General features: G+C 31.2%; 3 protein-coding genes across 7 annotated transcripts in view; 1 reads left to right on the top strand and 2 right to left on the bottom strand.

Moving 5' to 3' along the window:
* The first annotated feature begins 994 nt into the window (after window positions 1-994).
* LOC114173078 (uncharacterized) lies at window positions 995-5,456 on the top strand. 2 transcript variants are annotated; one of them, XM_028057298.2, is made up of 7 exons: window positions 995-1,284; window positions 2,248-2,356; window positions 3,771-3,901; window positions 3,983-4,057; window positions 4,352-4,498; window positions 4,967-5,082; window positions 5,236-5,456. In XM_028057298.2, the coding sequence occupies exons 1-6, from the start codon at window positions 1,072-1,074 to the stop codon at window positions 5,069-5,071; spliced, it is 780 nt and encodes a 259-aa protein (XP_027913099.1). In that variant the 5' UTR covers window positions 995-1,071; the 3' UTR covers window positions 5,072-5,082; window positions 5,236-5,456. The 2 variants fall into 2 exon arrangements, with proteins under 2 accessions (XP_027913099.1, XP_027913098.1); XM_028057297.2 differs by lacking the exon at window positions 5,236-5,456 and having other exon boundaries at window positions 4,967-5,202.
* Window positions 5,457-6,205: 749 nt separating this feature from the next.
* Window positions 6,206-7,795, bottom strand: LOC114169082 (isoliquiritigenin 2'-O-methyltransferase-like). The gene is made up of 4 exons (XM_028054106.2): window positions 7,311-7,795; window positions 6,917-7,233; window positions 6,746-6,810; window positions 6,206-6,643 (listed from the first exon to the last, which is right to left on the bottom strand). The coding sequence occupies exons 1-4, from the start codon at window positions 7,739-7,741 to the stop codon at window positions 6,344-6,346; spliced, it is 1,113 nt and encodes a 370-aa protein (XP_027909907.1). The 5' UTR covers window positions 7,742-7,795; the 3' UTR covers window positions 6,206-6,343.
* A 5,213-nt stretch (window positions 7,796-13,008) lies between these two features.
* LOC114171836 (Zinc finger, C3HC4 type (RING finger) family protein) overlaps window positions 13,009-14,594 on the bottom strand; it is a 40,013-nt gene continuing 38,427 nt past the window's right edge. For 3 of the 4 annotated variants that reach the window (XM_028056651.2, XM_085669727.1, XM_085669726.1), the window contains 2 exons: window positions 14,251-14,430; window positions 13,009-13,384 (listed from right to left, as the gene is read on the bottom strand). In XM_028056651.2, coding sequence (XP_027912452.2) covers window positions 13,187-13,384; window positions 14,251-14,430 — 378 coding nt within the window. In that variant the 3' untranslated portion in view covers window positions 13,009-13,186. The remainder of the gene's footprint in view (window positions 13,385-14,250; window positions 14,431-14,594) is intronic. The other variant, XM_028056652.2, reaches the window with a different exon arrangement.

Consider the following 14,594-nt stretch of genomic DNA (forward strand, 5'->3'; position numbering starts at 1 on the left):
AAATTTGTATTCTTTTACATAATTTTCTATAAATTTATATTTGTTAAAAATTTACAATAATTATAATATCAACAATATTTTAATACACTACTGACAAAATAAATATTTTAAACATGTAAAGGATTTTTAAAATATTTATAATTTTAAATATTTATTTAATCGAAACTAATAATCTTTATTTTTATTTTATTTAAATATTTCTATTACAATGGCCATAAATTAAAAATATTATTAATCATATTATTACTAAATTTATAAAAATATAATATCATATTTTTATGAGTTAATTTATATCATATTTAAATACATAAAAAATGGTAAGTATACGTTATTACTAAAAAAATTGTATATTTCTTACTAATTTTTCTTTTTGAAAATTGTTACTTAGAAAATAATTACAAATTTTTCTATAAATAATAAATATAATATCAAATATATTATTTTTCTAAGAAAAACAGAAAAAAAAACGTGATATGAATTTCAGACTAGTTTACAATAAAAGAAAACACGAATTTAATAATCAATAGTTACAATAATATTTTTAATATTTATATTTATTATAATAATCATTATATATTCATTTATTTTTTATTTAATATAATTTTATATTTTTTAAAACAAATTTAATATGACTTTTAATGTCATATTAATATTAACAATTCCATTTTATTCATGGGATGGACACAATAAAACATATTAAATCTTTAAGAATTAATCTTATAATTATTAGAAAAGGTGTATTTATTTTATAGATTAAAAACTAATTACAATTATATTTTTTTAATATTTTTGAAATTATAATATATATATATATATATATATATATATATATTATTAGATCATTATTTATTAAAACCATTTAACATTAAACTTCGAAATGATATTTTGACCATAACAACGGTTGAATAGCTAACTATAGTTCTTAGAAAATAAAATAAAAAATAATATAAAATGATAATACCAAGAGCAGGCTGTGAACAAAACAAACAAAACGGTTTCATTCTGCTTTAAAAATCAAAAGTCACCTGCTAACTCGTTCTCTTATTGTCCTTCTTCTTCTTTCTATTGAGAATGGAAGACCAAGGTGGTGGTGGTGGCACGAAACAAATGAATAATGCGTATGTGGACACGTCGAAAGCGGAGAAAGCGGTGTGGCTGATGAAATGTCCTCCCCTCGTCTCTCGCTGCCTCCGCGCCCCTCCCTCCGACCCCTCTCGCCCCGTTGCCAAGGTCGTTGTCTCTATCGACCCTCTAAACTCCAACGATGACGATTCTCCTACTAAGGTTCTTCTCCTTTCCTCTATATACAAATAATGAATGTGTGGATGTCATGCCGTAATCCACATTGTGTGAGTGCAAATGGTTAGACCTAAAAATCAAGGACTCTGTTCTGGTAGGATCAATAGGGTATTATATTCCTTTTCAGTTGTTTTGATTAACAAAAGTGCGTCGAGGTAGAAAATAATGCATTACTTTTTGTAATCTACCGCCATTGTTTTCGTTGTAAATGATTTTTGAAATAAAATTTATGGATAGGTTTCTAGTATTTGGTTTTAAATTGCCGTTGTCGTTTCATCTATTTTTGAAATCACATACAAATGTTGCTGATGCAACCACATTTCGGTTGCATTACTGCCTCAGACACTAATACAACATTCATGTGCAACCAAAATCATAGTAGCAAGCGGATTTTGAGAACCTTGCTTTTCAATCAGAATTGAAGTTTTATTTAATCTTGGTAGTTTCTGTAATAAATATATGTATTAAAAATCAATTGGAGTTACTAAGGTGAAGCAATAAATGTGATAGAAGAATAGTGCGTTCAAAAGTTTAATCTATGAGAAATTTGGCAAATACAGCCACACTTTCAGTCGCATTGCGGTTTCGGACACTGAAAAATCTTGTCATTGCAGCCAAAGTCTTTGTTACAGATTGATTTATTAAACTTTGGTTTCTATTAGAATTGAAGTTTAATTTAACTTTGCTAATTTGCATAATAAATATATGTATTAAAAATCAACAAAATTACTAAGGTTAAAAGCTTTTTCTGCTTGGAGAATAACACCAAAAGCTTACACGAAACTTCTTCCAAGTTTTTTCCTATATCTTTTTGTTTAGGAAAATGATATGTATATTATACATTTATTTTGTATCATATGAAAATAGGTACTTTTACTATAGCCATTAGTAACACTTTTCCCTGTTATTTTTGTCCTTTTAAATTGATTGTTTAGTTAAAATACTCAGTTCACAATGGAGTTGGCTGGAGCTGAAGTTGGACATATACCTAAATGTTATGTTATGGATATGTTTAAAGACTTCATTCCCATGTCTGTGTTTTCAGACACACCGCAAGGTAAATAATTTTCATCTTTCGGTGACCATTTACATTGAAAGTTACTTTGGTGGATAGTTAAGCTCACTATTATTTATATCTCGGTTTGACGTGAAGTAGCTATGATTGTTTTCACTTATGAGATGTATATTACTTTAATATTATCACCTGGTAATTTTATGTCCTTGTCCATACTCCTATGTCTTTAAATGATCACCTGTATCATGGTGCTTATTATTGCTTATAATTGAAATGAGGGTGTTCCTTCATAAAAGAAAAAAATGAGGTCGTTCATTATTTTAAACACCTTAGGTTGAAACAAGTGGACCTCATGTGTATAAGCTATGAAATCATACGTTTTGAAATAATCAGAGGAGTTTATGATGCATGTGCATTCTTTTCTAAATTAGTTAGAAATTTGACCTTCCAAAAAAGCTAATCTGTTATAGCAAATCTTTTATTTGGACAATTACACTTCATTAGAGTAAATGTTCTTACGGAATTGAAATAATACCTTGCAAAGACTTCAAAGTACTCTATGTGTCCTATGCCAAGGTGTACTCGTCCTCTTTCAAATACTCATTCTTCCTTAATCGGATGAGGTTGTGCCTGCAGAAGACCCTCCAACACTCAAGTCAACAAGATGCTCTAGCAAGCGGTCAAAGCTAAGATTTAGTGATTAATGAAAAACATACCTAATTACCTAAAGCCACGTGGTATTTGTAATAATTTTTAGGAACTTTACCTGGCACATTATGTGGAATCTTATCTAGCCATGGACCTGGAACAGGAACCCACTTATCTATATGGGCATGTTCTTAGATGCCCACCTATTCCGATGGGGGCTGGTAAGTACCTGGCCTAAAGGTTTTACTAAGGCTAGGGACTAACCGACCTTGATCAGTACAGTAATCGTTGTAAGGCATATATGTAGAAACATGTTATCTTAATGTTTGTGATTTGTGTTTCTCAGGTGTTGTTTTTAACAACTAACAATCATTTAAAATATTTAGTTGCCGGATATTATTGGAATGAAATTCCCTATAAAGAGTATTAGGTTTATACTATTATCTATGTTTTTGGTTGTAAAAATTCCAAGAATGTTTTTCTTCAATTGTCTCTTATTACGAGGTTGAGAGGTCTCCTTGCTAATGCTTAACAAGTGGTTATTCTAGAGTGTTTCTTTGTTGGATATGCTAGAGAGACTGACAAGTTTATTTAGTTAATATGTTGGCCTTCTATATCTTAGTCTACAACTACAACATTACATGATATTTTATTCTCTGCTCTTCTACTTTGTTTCTTTTTCTTTTCCCTAAAGTTTTTTTTCTCTAGACAGGATTTGGTTGGATATCTAAAGCATCATTAATATCCTCTATCAAAGTTAACTTAGCAAAATGTAAATCCAACTGTTGAAATTTCTGTTGTTTTGTAGGAAAGATCTCCGTGGAGGGAAAAATACTAAATAGGTTTGACATGAAGCCCCATAATCAAAACCTTGAACTCTATGGGAAACTCTGCCGGGAAAGGACAAACAAGTATATGGTCAAAAGTAGACAAATTCAGGTTTTCTACTGGCTCTAGTTCTCCTTATCATGAGTTAGGCAAACAGTTACATTATCTTTGACTTCTGCATTCTATTTTCAGGTTATTGACAATGATAGTGGGGCACACATGAGGCCAATGCCAGGGATGATCAGTTTTTCAACTTCTGGCCCCCCTGTAATGGCTTATTATCCTTCTTGTTACCAATCGTAGTCCTTAATGAATTCATGTTAAGAGAATCCCCTTATTTTGGCAAAATGTTAGCTCTTCATCAGTTTATAACTTCCTGATCAAATCACATCTAGCCTTCCCCCTGACCCTTCTCCCCTCTTTTTCAGTTGATTATGAGATAAATGAGATATAGGGTGTTGAAGAGGTGGTATTGAGGACTATTTCTACAGGCTTGTTATGCAGTTCAATATTTTTAATTAATTTATACTTCAGTTGTAACAGATGTTTGTGTTGGATTAGGAAAAGAAGAAAACTCCTGCTAAAGCAACCGATACAAAGAGAACAAGAAGAGATCGTGGGGAGATGGAAGAGATTGTGTTTAAGCTATTTGAACGACAATCTAATTGGAGTTTACGAAACCTCATACAAGAAACCGACCAACCTGAAGTATGTGCTTTGAGTAGTTTTACTCTTAAAATTTAGATTTCTTGAATACTTGCACTTTAACAAACTTAAATCTCAAATATCTATGCAAAATGAACTACAACCACAAAAGTTTGTTGCTTATAATGAATATGCATATGTAGTGAATGCTCGTACCTGTCCGATATAATAATTTATGCAATTGAACTAATCTATTCAAGATAGGTTGATAAGTTAATCCAAGTTGTATACCTCATTTTCAGAGAATTTTTGAGAGATTAAGATTTCATGTCTGTATCATTTATGTTATTTTTATGAGAAATGATGAAGATAATGATGTATGTTGTACTTTTACTGCTTAGTAGGTAAGTCTCTACAAGCCCACACACCATTATGAAACAATATACTTTCAAATTGACATTTATTTGTTTGTGGTTATTAATTTAGTAGAGCCTGTTTTAACTAATGTGCTGGATCTTCACATTTTTACAGCAATTTTTGAAAGATATACTAAAAGACCTTTGTGTCTACAACAACAAAGGAACTAATCAAGGCACGTATGAACTAAAGCCTGAATACAGAAAATCTGGAGATTAAGTGACCTTCAAGTAGGTTTTATTTGTGCTCATCCATTTGTTAACCTCATTCAAATGATATGTAGCTTACTCATTTCAGTTTTATCATTATGTTCAAGTTGCAAATAAAGTAGCATGCATCTTGTTACAGCCTTTTCTGATTCTTCTACACGTTTTATTTTGTAGATTTCGGTACATCACAATTGATTTGTGTTCCTTGGTTCGAAAGCAGAACTAGATTAATTTTTGAACAATTTACAGTTATTGCAAAATTAACAAAAATTACAATGTGAAATTGCTCCGAAACTAGCAAATGGTACGAGAGGTTGAATTGTGTTGTGTTGAATTTCCTAAACTCTTTCTGAAACATAAATAAGTTTATTCAACTTTGGATGCTTGTAAGTCAACGGATGGATTTCTACTACTTCAAAGGTTGTTGATGTTTACAATCAATAAATTTACGCAACTTTGGATACATGCAAGTCATTGAATGCATTTCTACTGTTGCAAAGGTGGTAGATGTTTAGTCATTATATTCCCTTGTAGCGCTCATTTTTTGTGCAGTTCGTTGTTTTCTTCTATTCTGCTTAAAGTTAAGTTCGATGTTTTCTTCTGTTCTGCTTAAAGTTAAGTGACTCTAACTCGATTGACTCTCATGTCCTCTTTTTTGGTAAGAAAGTGTTCTTTCCACTAATCTTGCTACAAAAATGATTTGCTCATTTTACTGGTCGGCCGCCGACTTAGACGTTACATTGATTAACAGACCATAGCGGTTGTTATCCTATTACAGCCAATGGGGAGTTGACTGACCAACTTGTCATAGAGTACAATAATCATATAAGATAAATCATGTGTCTTAATTTCTCAATTCTAAACTTTTTTTTCCTTTACTTTATCATGTATTTTAATTTCTTATTTCTTAAAGATAAATAATGATTATCTTTTAATTCAAATTATAATGGAAAAAGCACAACTTATTTAAAAATGAGTAAAATAGTCACACAATATATTGAAGTAAAATTTATAGGACTGCTTAAAATTAGTAAATTTTCAGAGTTAAAAGAAAGGTAAGTATTGTTTAGTCACATGTATCTTTTTGTGCTATATTTTCTTTATCAACAACATGTATAACATATAGATGTAGTTCTGATCAATATTTAACACTCAAATATTACATGTCACTTTATTAAAATGCTGCAATAACTTTTCCAGAACATTCTTATTTAAGATTGCTTGCATATACTAATTTCTGCTCCAAAACTCTATTCTGCATAAAAAGAATTACCGAAAAACTCTACTTATAGAACTCCATCACTCCCACAGTAGCTGATATGTCACTACATGCAACATGAAACTTGGAAAAACCAGAACTCTTGCACAAGCTCTCAAATTCAGTCTCAGTTCTTTCCCTCCCTCCATGTGCTAAAAGCATGTGATTGTCCACAATAGTACTATGTTTAGATGCATCACTTGAATTGGGAACCTCTGGAATTATATAATCCAAAACAATCACTTTCCCATGTGGTGGCAAAGCTTTGTGACAGTTTCTTAAAAATTTTATACAATCTTCATCTGCCCAGTTGTGACATATAGACTGAAATAACAAAAACCAAAGAAAAAAAATGTAATTAGAAATTTTATACTGTGTATTGAACTTTTTAAAAGTAGAAAATTAAACTCTATGTAATGCACCAACCTTTACCAAAATGGCATCCCCATTTGGAACACTTTCAAACATATCTCCTCCCACATGCTCCACACCTTCATGCAAAATGAGTGTTAATTTGCTGATTGAAAATTTTCACAAAGTTTTAAAATATTTGTAACCTCCTTATATATAGAGAAAGAGAAATTAGTATAAATGTACCTGGATGAGGAGGTGCATCTTGAATCATCTGAGGCAAATCAAAGTTAATCCCTTTAATCGAAGGGTATGCAGAGAGAATGAGTTTCAGGGTCTCTCCTACTCCACCTCCTACATCAACCAGTGTTGACAACCCTTCAAATCCTTTATATACTTTGAGTACTCTTTTCACTTCTATTGGACCAGCATGAGCCATTGCTTTGTAAAACATTTGATTCAACTCTGCATCCTTCTCCATATATTGATATGACAGCATTCCAAACACACTTTCAAAATGGTTACTGCAATTAGGGTCCAGAAATGCACCTTTTGCATCCTTCCTATTAAGAGCGCAAACAACTTTGAAACAGGTGAAATTAAACAGAGAAAATCGAGGTAAAATTAAAGTATTGATTACCAAAGGTCGTGAAATCCACGATGAAGTAAGGTTGAAAGTGGAGCCAAAGAGATTCCTTGATCATCATAAGCAAAGTATTGTCCAACTGGTGTGAGAGCATAAACTCTTTCTCTCTTACCATCTTCATCGGTGCGAATGGAGCAACGTAAAAGAGAGTAACTGACCAAGAGTGGCAACATTCTTTCAAGCCTATTAGCCAATTGTGGGTGCTGATTTGGAAGCAAAGAAGCAATCTCAGAAGCAGAAAAACTTGAGTCATCAGAACAACTTTTTGCCTTTGCTATCACATCAAACAAATTCATGTCTATAGCAGCGTTTAGAATTGCAGGGAGGACTCTGCTGAAACACAGCAACACAGCAGAACGGTATGCATCATCATCCACCTTCTCTACTTCCATAGGAATTTCACTCTCTTTCGAGTTAGAACCCATTCTCACTAGTGTTTAGTTGTTTTGTACTTTGTTTTATTTTGTCATGTTTATATAGACATAATATGATCCTTCATCTTCAATGTTGGAATATAAGTTTTCAATTTAGGTTGATGCAACTCTTTGATTAAAATATGTTAATATAATATAAAACTTAAAACTTTAATTATAAAAAAATATTTTAAAAAAATTAACAGTGAATTTTATTATTGTATTGAAATAAAAATTCAAAAAAATTAAAAGGCTTGTGCCATATAAATGCCTTATAATAATTATTGTGTTGCTATATTTAATATAATTGATGAGTTGGTGGGATAAGAAGGCTCGTGCAGGAGGCTGCTATCTAAGTATCACTTTTCTTTTGGTAGGTGTTGACTTCATTGGTCCATCCTTGGTACTTTAAATATTAAGTAAGTTGGTGATGTTGTAATTACAACATATATATATTTTTTAATGATGTTATAAAAAGAGTAAATTATGTAGATTTAAATCTGTTTTAATTAGACCAATGTATTAATAATGGCTTGAAAAATTAAGATAATCATAAGTTAATGCATTAAAAAAATGAGGAAACATATCTCTCCTGGTAATATAAAGAACTTTTCGTTTTTGATTTTTTAACTTATAACCCTTATGAACATACAAATACTAAAAAAATCTTTTAAAAGAAGAAAATAAAGCATTATATATTTTATTTTGACACGGCAAATGTATTCTTCTAATTTCTTACTATAGTCTCGTCTATTTAAAAGAAAATGCTTTTAATTATTTAACCAATTAATATTCTAAAAGCGTTAATTAACAAGATCTTAATCTGTATTTGTTTTTTTTTTTTATAATTTGGTGGTATTTAGAATTGTAACCTTGAACAATCTTTCTTCCTACATAAGAACTTTGTATTAATTTTTAATCTTATATTTTGGAAAACAATGTTTGTTTACTCTTTTTAACAATAAATAGAAGTATATATCTTTACAAAGTTTAAATAAATATTTTTAATTGAAAATCAAACAAAATGTAATTTTAAATATATATATATATATATATATATATATATATATATATATATATATATATATATATATATATTCAAGTAAGTTTGACCATCTGTATATAGAAAAACATTTATTTACATGAGTCAACAAAATGAGCTCTCCTTATCTTTGAAAAGTCATATTTGTCAAAATAAAGTCATATGTATACAACAATGTAAAATTCTCGGAATACTTTTAATTTTCCTTTATGCTATATTTTACTAAATAATATTCTTAGGATTTTAATTTGTAATTATTTATAGTCCATAATTTTTTAGAATTTTTGTTTATACAATTTTTATTTTTTAAAAAATTGTAATTATCTATAACCTTGTTAGGTTATTAATTATTTTTTTGTTATTTTGGACATAACAATATTTGTAAAAATTAATAATTCAAACTATTTCAATGAGCCACATAGGTGAAGTTTGAGATATATTTTAAATCGCCTTTGACGTTTAGGTCTAACGGTTTGTTTAATATAAAATAGAAAACAAAATATGTATTTATAAAATTTAAATTATACAAATAAATTAATTTTAAATATAATGATGGAAAATGTAAATTAAAAAAAAAAGCATATATACTTTGGAGAGATTGTGTTTATGATATGGATTGTGATGATGCACCGGATATACTAGTAAAAGGACTTGTTCATCATGAAGGATTTTCAGTTGTCCATTAGGTATGTCTATTTTTGTGCACTATGTTGATCACGGTGGTAGGAGTTTATGAAAGGAGATGAGAAGAAACAAAATTTATTTAATTGTCATGTTGATTATGTATTAAGAAGTGATAATTCTATAAACAAATAATGGATTTTGTTTTTTAGGATCATAAAAGTTAACGAGTCTTTCATGGTCACAAGTTAAATAAATTTGGTATCTCAATGTTGAGATAAATTTGATATCTCAATGTTGAGATCTTAGACCTATATATGTTGTCCATTTGTATGATCTAATCTCAATAGTCCCTTTATAAGCTTTGATGCTCATATATTCTAAGTTTGAACTATTTGTATAAACATGTGTTTATAATTTAAACATTTTAATGTGTGTTTTCTGCTAATTGAAGGATCTTTAAGGCATACAATGGTTTCATCAAACTCAAAGTTACAACCTAATGTACATCAATTTTTGTTTTGTTTAAAGGGAAAAATATGTTTTTAGTCCCTGTAATTTTAATTGATTTTGAAAATGGTTCCTGCTCGAAACATGATCACCATTTGATCCATACGCTTTTAAAACGTTTGTTTACGTCTCTATTTGTGAACGACATTAAAAATCATCTTGCATGGCAAACGACATTCCACATCAATGGTAGATCTGTTAACACCTGTACTGACACATCATTGACACGTGTCTTATTAATTGAAAATTTGTATTATAGTTTTTTATTTTTTACTTCGAATAAGTAAAACGCATGTTTAGAGCTACGATAATTTTGACTTTGGAAGGTAAAATTTGTTGGCCACCAGAAGTTTCAACAGAAATCGACGACCACCACTCTACGACGTAGAACTCAACTCAAATCGCGACGAAGAGATTGTTTGTGGTTGCAGATCATGATGCACTGCAATTGTGTGCGTATGCCGAAAGAAAGAAGAGGTTTAGATTTATGTAGAACATGTGGTTAGTACAATGCAACCTCTAACATCCCGACCGGATATTACTAATTTAAATAATTAAAATAGGGATATAAGTATAAAATCTCATTTATGATAATTCTTTTTCTCTAAACGTGGGAAAATTTAAAACTTTATTTCCACACACCAATTATAAAATCCATACGACGTTCAATTATTACAAAGATTAATTGTTCATAATATTCATTACAAAATAGTTCATGAAGAAAACTAGTAAAAACTCTCATAGTTGGTCCCCACTCCAACTCTAGGCATCCACACGCTCACCTACATCAACATCTGCTCCCATGTAACAAGTTACATGATCATCGCCAAACACACACAGATAGGGATGAGCTCAAATACAAGAAGGACAATTACAACATGACATAATTAAAGCATTTCATAACCATAACCCGTGTTAGCCAATCCTCAATCCTCCACTTCCAAACATTCTGTTGGACGCATCTTGATTCTACGCCTTTCGATGAGTACACTGATCGATCTTTGCTGCACGAGTGTCTACTCGTCCTTCCAACTACAGGCCACCACCTAATAGTCCACACGTGGGAATAAATTGCCATTGTCACCATCCACGACACCAAGTGGAGTTCCCCAAAACGAACCGCAGTTCGTAGTTGTCCCTAAACTACCAAACTCAATTAGTTACACTGAAGAGGGCAATCTTTCGGAACCTCGCCGTATGAGCCACGATCTCGCACACTCCACTGGACTTCCAAAATCACCAGGCTACAACCTCGAGTGGCCACGTGTTACCCTAATACAAGTTACACTCGTAACTGGGCCCCTAGCAAAGCATCGACTCATGACCTCCATTCAAAGCGGTGTAGAGCCCTCCATGTAGTCTAACTATGCACCCGGAACCGCCGGACGCCACTCACCCCGTCGCTAGGCGAACTTGCGCTCCAAGCTGCCTGGTGGAACACTTGGCGTCGTCGGGCACCAACCCACTGAATTTTGGTCTAGGCCCAATTCTACAACCCACCGCTTGGAGGGATCGCTTCCGTCGCCAAGCACCAACTCTCAGGTTTTACTCTAGAGTTCACTTTGTGGCTTATCTCTTGGGGGTTTACACCGTTCCGCTAGACGTCACACCAGTAACTGGTAATTTACTAGTATTTGACACTCTAAAATAGGTTCCAATGAACCTATTTACACAAGAAACTCAGTTCACGCAAAACATGCATCCATGACAAGTAAACACACTTTCATATCATTAAATTGAACTCAACTACACAATATTATATGGTCATACATCAAACACAACCATATCATTGCTTTCATACATCCCAGGAAATCACAATAAATCCACATAAAACTATCAAAACAAAGTGTTATACCCAACACACAATCCTGAACAACCAAACAATATCCAAACATGGAAGAACACATAACCATTATCCCAAAATATCGCACGGGCAATAAAATAGTAATAATGATAATAAAAAAAAAACAACAATAACAATAATGATAAGAATAAGAATAAAACAAAATACAAATAATAAAATAATAATAAAATGAAATGAAACAATAATAATCAAATAATAATACTAATACAATAAAATAATAATAATAATAAAATAATAATAATAAAATAATAATAATAAAATAAAATAAAGCAATAATAATAAATAATAATGATAATAAAATCATAAATAAAATAAGATAATGATAATAATAAAAATAATAGTAAAATAAAATAAAATAGTAATAATAATAATAAAGATAATTATAAAATAAAATAAAATGAAAATAATAATAATAAAAATAAGAATATGAGTATGGATACGAGATTATACCCATTACTCGATAGGAATGAGACAAAAGTTTGATACCCGTTAATTTTAGGTATGAAAGGCCCCATTGCCATCCCTATTATATACAAGTGAACAATGAAACTTTATTTTGGCTCTTGAAACGGAGTTGTAGTTGAAAATTTACATTTCAAAATATACAATTCGAAAAACTCATTTTACATTCTGGTTTATATAATTCAAAATATAACATTTTTTTGGTTTCGATTGTATAATCCAGAAAATCTACTAATTGTGCAATCTGGAACAAAATTTGAAAAACAAAAAACAACTTACGAAGGTATACAAGATATTTCAAAGACTATGGAAATGCAACAAACAAACATGAGTGCAAGAAGCAATAACTTGATGTATGATGTGGGATAGACCCTAAAACCAGATTCCCCTGTAAATCCTCCTACTCTCCTCCTTCCATTTATACTAAGCTATGAAATCTAAGACTCTCCAAGAAAAATATTTTATAAAAAAAACGCTAGAATAGATTTTAAATTAGCCTAGAATTAACAATTTGTAATAGTTAAAAATCAATACTGAATTATGTATTTCAATTTTTTTCCCCAAAGCTGTCAAAATGTTAATATAAAAAGTATTTATTACATTCCGCGTAAAATATTCCGGGAAATTTTAGTATTTTTGAAGGTCATTTTTGTCATTTTACTGTGATGTGGTGTAGGAAGGCATAACGAAAATAAAGGGAAAAAGCCTTGATACTTTTTCACTAACCTTTTCAGGATTTAGTGGTAAAAAAATGTAAGAATATTGAAAGGTACAGGGTAATGGACAAAACCTTTTTACATTGAGGCCAATATACAGGAAAAAATTTAACAGTACCCATTTTTGGGGCTCAATCACAAAATATGATATTCAAGTCAGAGTCCAATGCAGCCAATTAATCTTTGCAAACATTAATAATTGGCGAATGGAAATCTGACGGTGTCCAAAAGCATTGGAGAAATTATGGACGATAAATTCTGATAGCTTTTGTAACCTGAAGCCGGCAAAAAGGACATCTCGACACTGCAGAAGAACATCTACGACACAATACGTGACCACAAGGAACTATCGTTATATCAACCTCAGAACTGAGACAAACCCGACATATCCATGCTGATTTTGCTGTATCAGCTTCTTTTGTTGCCTTTTCAACCTTTTCCTGTACAATGTATAATGTTATTTCAAACTTATCATAAAAGGTTAACTCTACGAGACATATGCATTATAAAGCATCAAGGTACCTACTTAATTCAATCATTACTGTGTCCTACGCTATAAAAGTAAAACTAATAAACTATCCCCCAAAGCTTATACAACTGTAATGCAGCATAGATACAATTCTCATTGCTTCAACTGATAATTACAAATGGATACGCTTTGTGCCTTGTAATATCTGACTGCACCAACACATGTAAGAAAATTGATGGTAGATGTTAGGAAGTGGACTTTAAGCTTAACTCAACTCCACAAAACCGGCTTGTAAGATAAGATTTGCACCCCACTTATATATTATGAAATTGTCTTATTTCTAGTCGATGTGAGATTTCCAACACATCCCATCACGCTAAGATATATTCATCTCGTGCGTGAGACTAGAAATGGGTGGTTCAATAACGGCCCAAAATAGCGGATGGAACAGAATGTCCAAGAAATCTCGCTAGGATAGACTTTTTTTTTTGTTTAAATAATGACTCTGATACCAAACCGGTTTTGTGGAGTTGAGTTAGACTTAAAACTCCATTTCTAACAGTAGATAAGTTTAAAGAGACGTTTGGTAAGTAAGTGGATATCCAAAAATTTCCAACAAGAAACCTATGTTTAAGATATCAAAATTTTCAAGTGTGATGCGTCAAACTAACAACGGGTTTGCATATGACATACTCAAATAAACCATTAAAAGGTTTTCAAATGATTGTGAAATTAGAATGCCAACATGGCAAATTACCATTCAGAAACAAAAAATATTAATAATGGTATAACACACGACGATATGAAATCATTGTACTAAAAGTTAAAATCACCAACCTGCTCTAACACAAGAGCTGCTTGAGACTCTCTTATATTTTCTTGCAAATTTAATGTTCTTTGAAGTAGGGTCTGCTTCTCCACATCCATTTTGATCCCAGCAGCAGACAGTATTTCGTTGACTGCCTGCACTAGTTCCGCAGATGAAACCTTGCCAGACTGCTCTCTCACAGGCTGCACCTATTCACAAGAAGATACTTCTCATTCATTTAAGAAAATTGACATGCAATCAATACAAAATGAACCAGCAGAATGCTTAATTTTAAATGGTAACAAGATATGCAACAGTTAGAGGTAGATAGCATTGAGCATAAGCCACAAACTAAACAAGAAAAGTTTCTTAA

The sequence above is a fragment of the Vigna unguiculata genome, chromosome 2, assembly GCF_037176805.1.
Source record: "Vigna unguiculata cultivar grain cowpea cultivar isolate G323 ecotype 2 chromosome 2, ASM3717680v1, whole genome shotgun sequence".
Classification (NCBI taxonomy): domain Eukaryota; kingdom Viridiplantae; phylum Streptophyta; class Magnoliopsida; order Fabales; family Fabaceae; genus Vigna; species Vigna unguiculata.

Excerpts from the sequence above, each read along its gene's own strand:
- LOC114173078 (XM_028057298.2), top strand. The coding sequence starts at position 1,072 with ATGGAAGACCAAGGTGGTGGTGGTGGCACGAAACAAATGAATAATGCG. Across the intron at positions 3,902-3,982 it reads TCAAAAGTAGACAAATTCAG|GTTATTGACAATGATAGTGG; the intron begins GTTTTCTACTGG and ends TTCTATTTTCAG. Across the intron at positions 4,058-4,351 it reads TTTCAACTTCTGGCCCCCCT|GAAAAGAAGAAAACTCCTGC; the intron begins GTAATGGCTTAT and ends GTGTTGGATTAG.
- LOC114169082 (XM_028054106.2), bottom strand. The coding sequence starts at position 7,741 with ATGGGTTCTAACTCGAAAGAGAGTGAAATTCCTATGGAAGTAGAGAAG. Across the intron at positions 6,811-6,916 it reads AGATGCACCTCCTCATCCAG|GTGTGGAGCATGTGGGAGGA; the intron begins GTACATTTATAC and ends TTTTGCATGAAG. Across the intron at positions 6,644-6,745 it reads GGGATGCCATTTTGGTAAAG|TCTATATGTCACAACTGGGC; the intron begins GTTGGTGCATTA and ends TTGTTATTTCAG.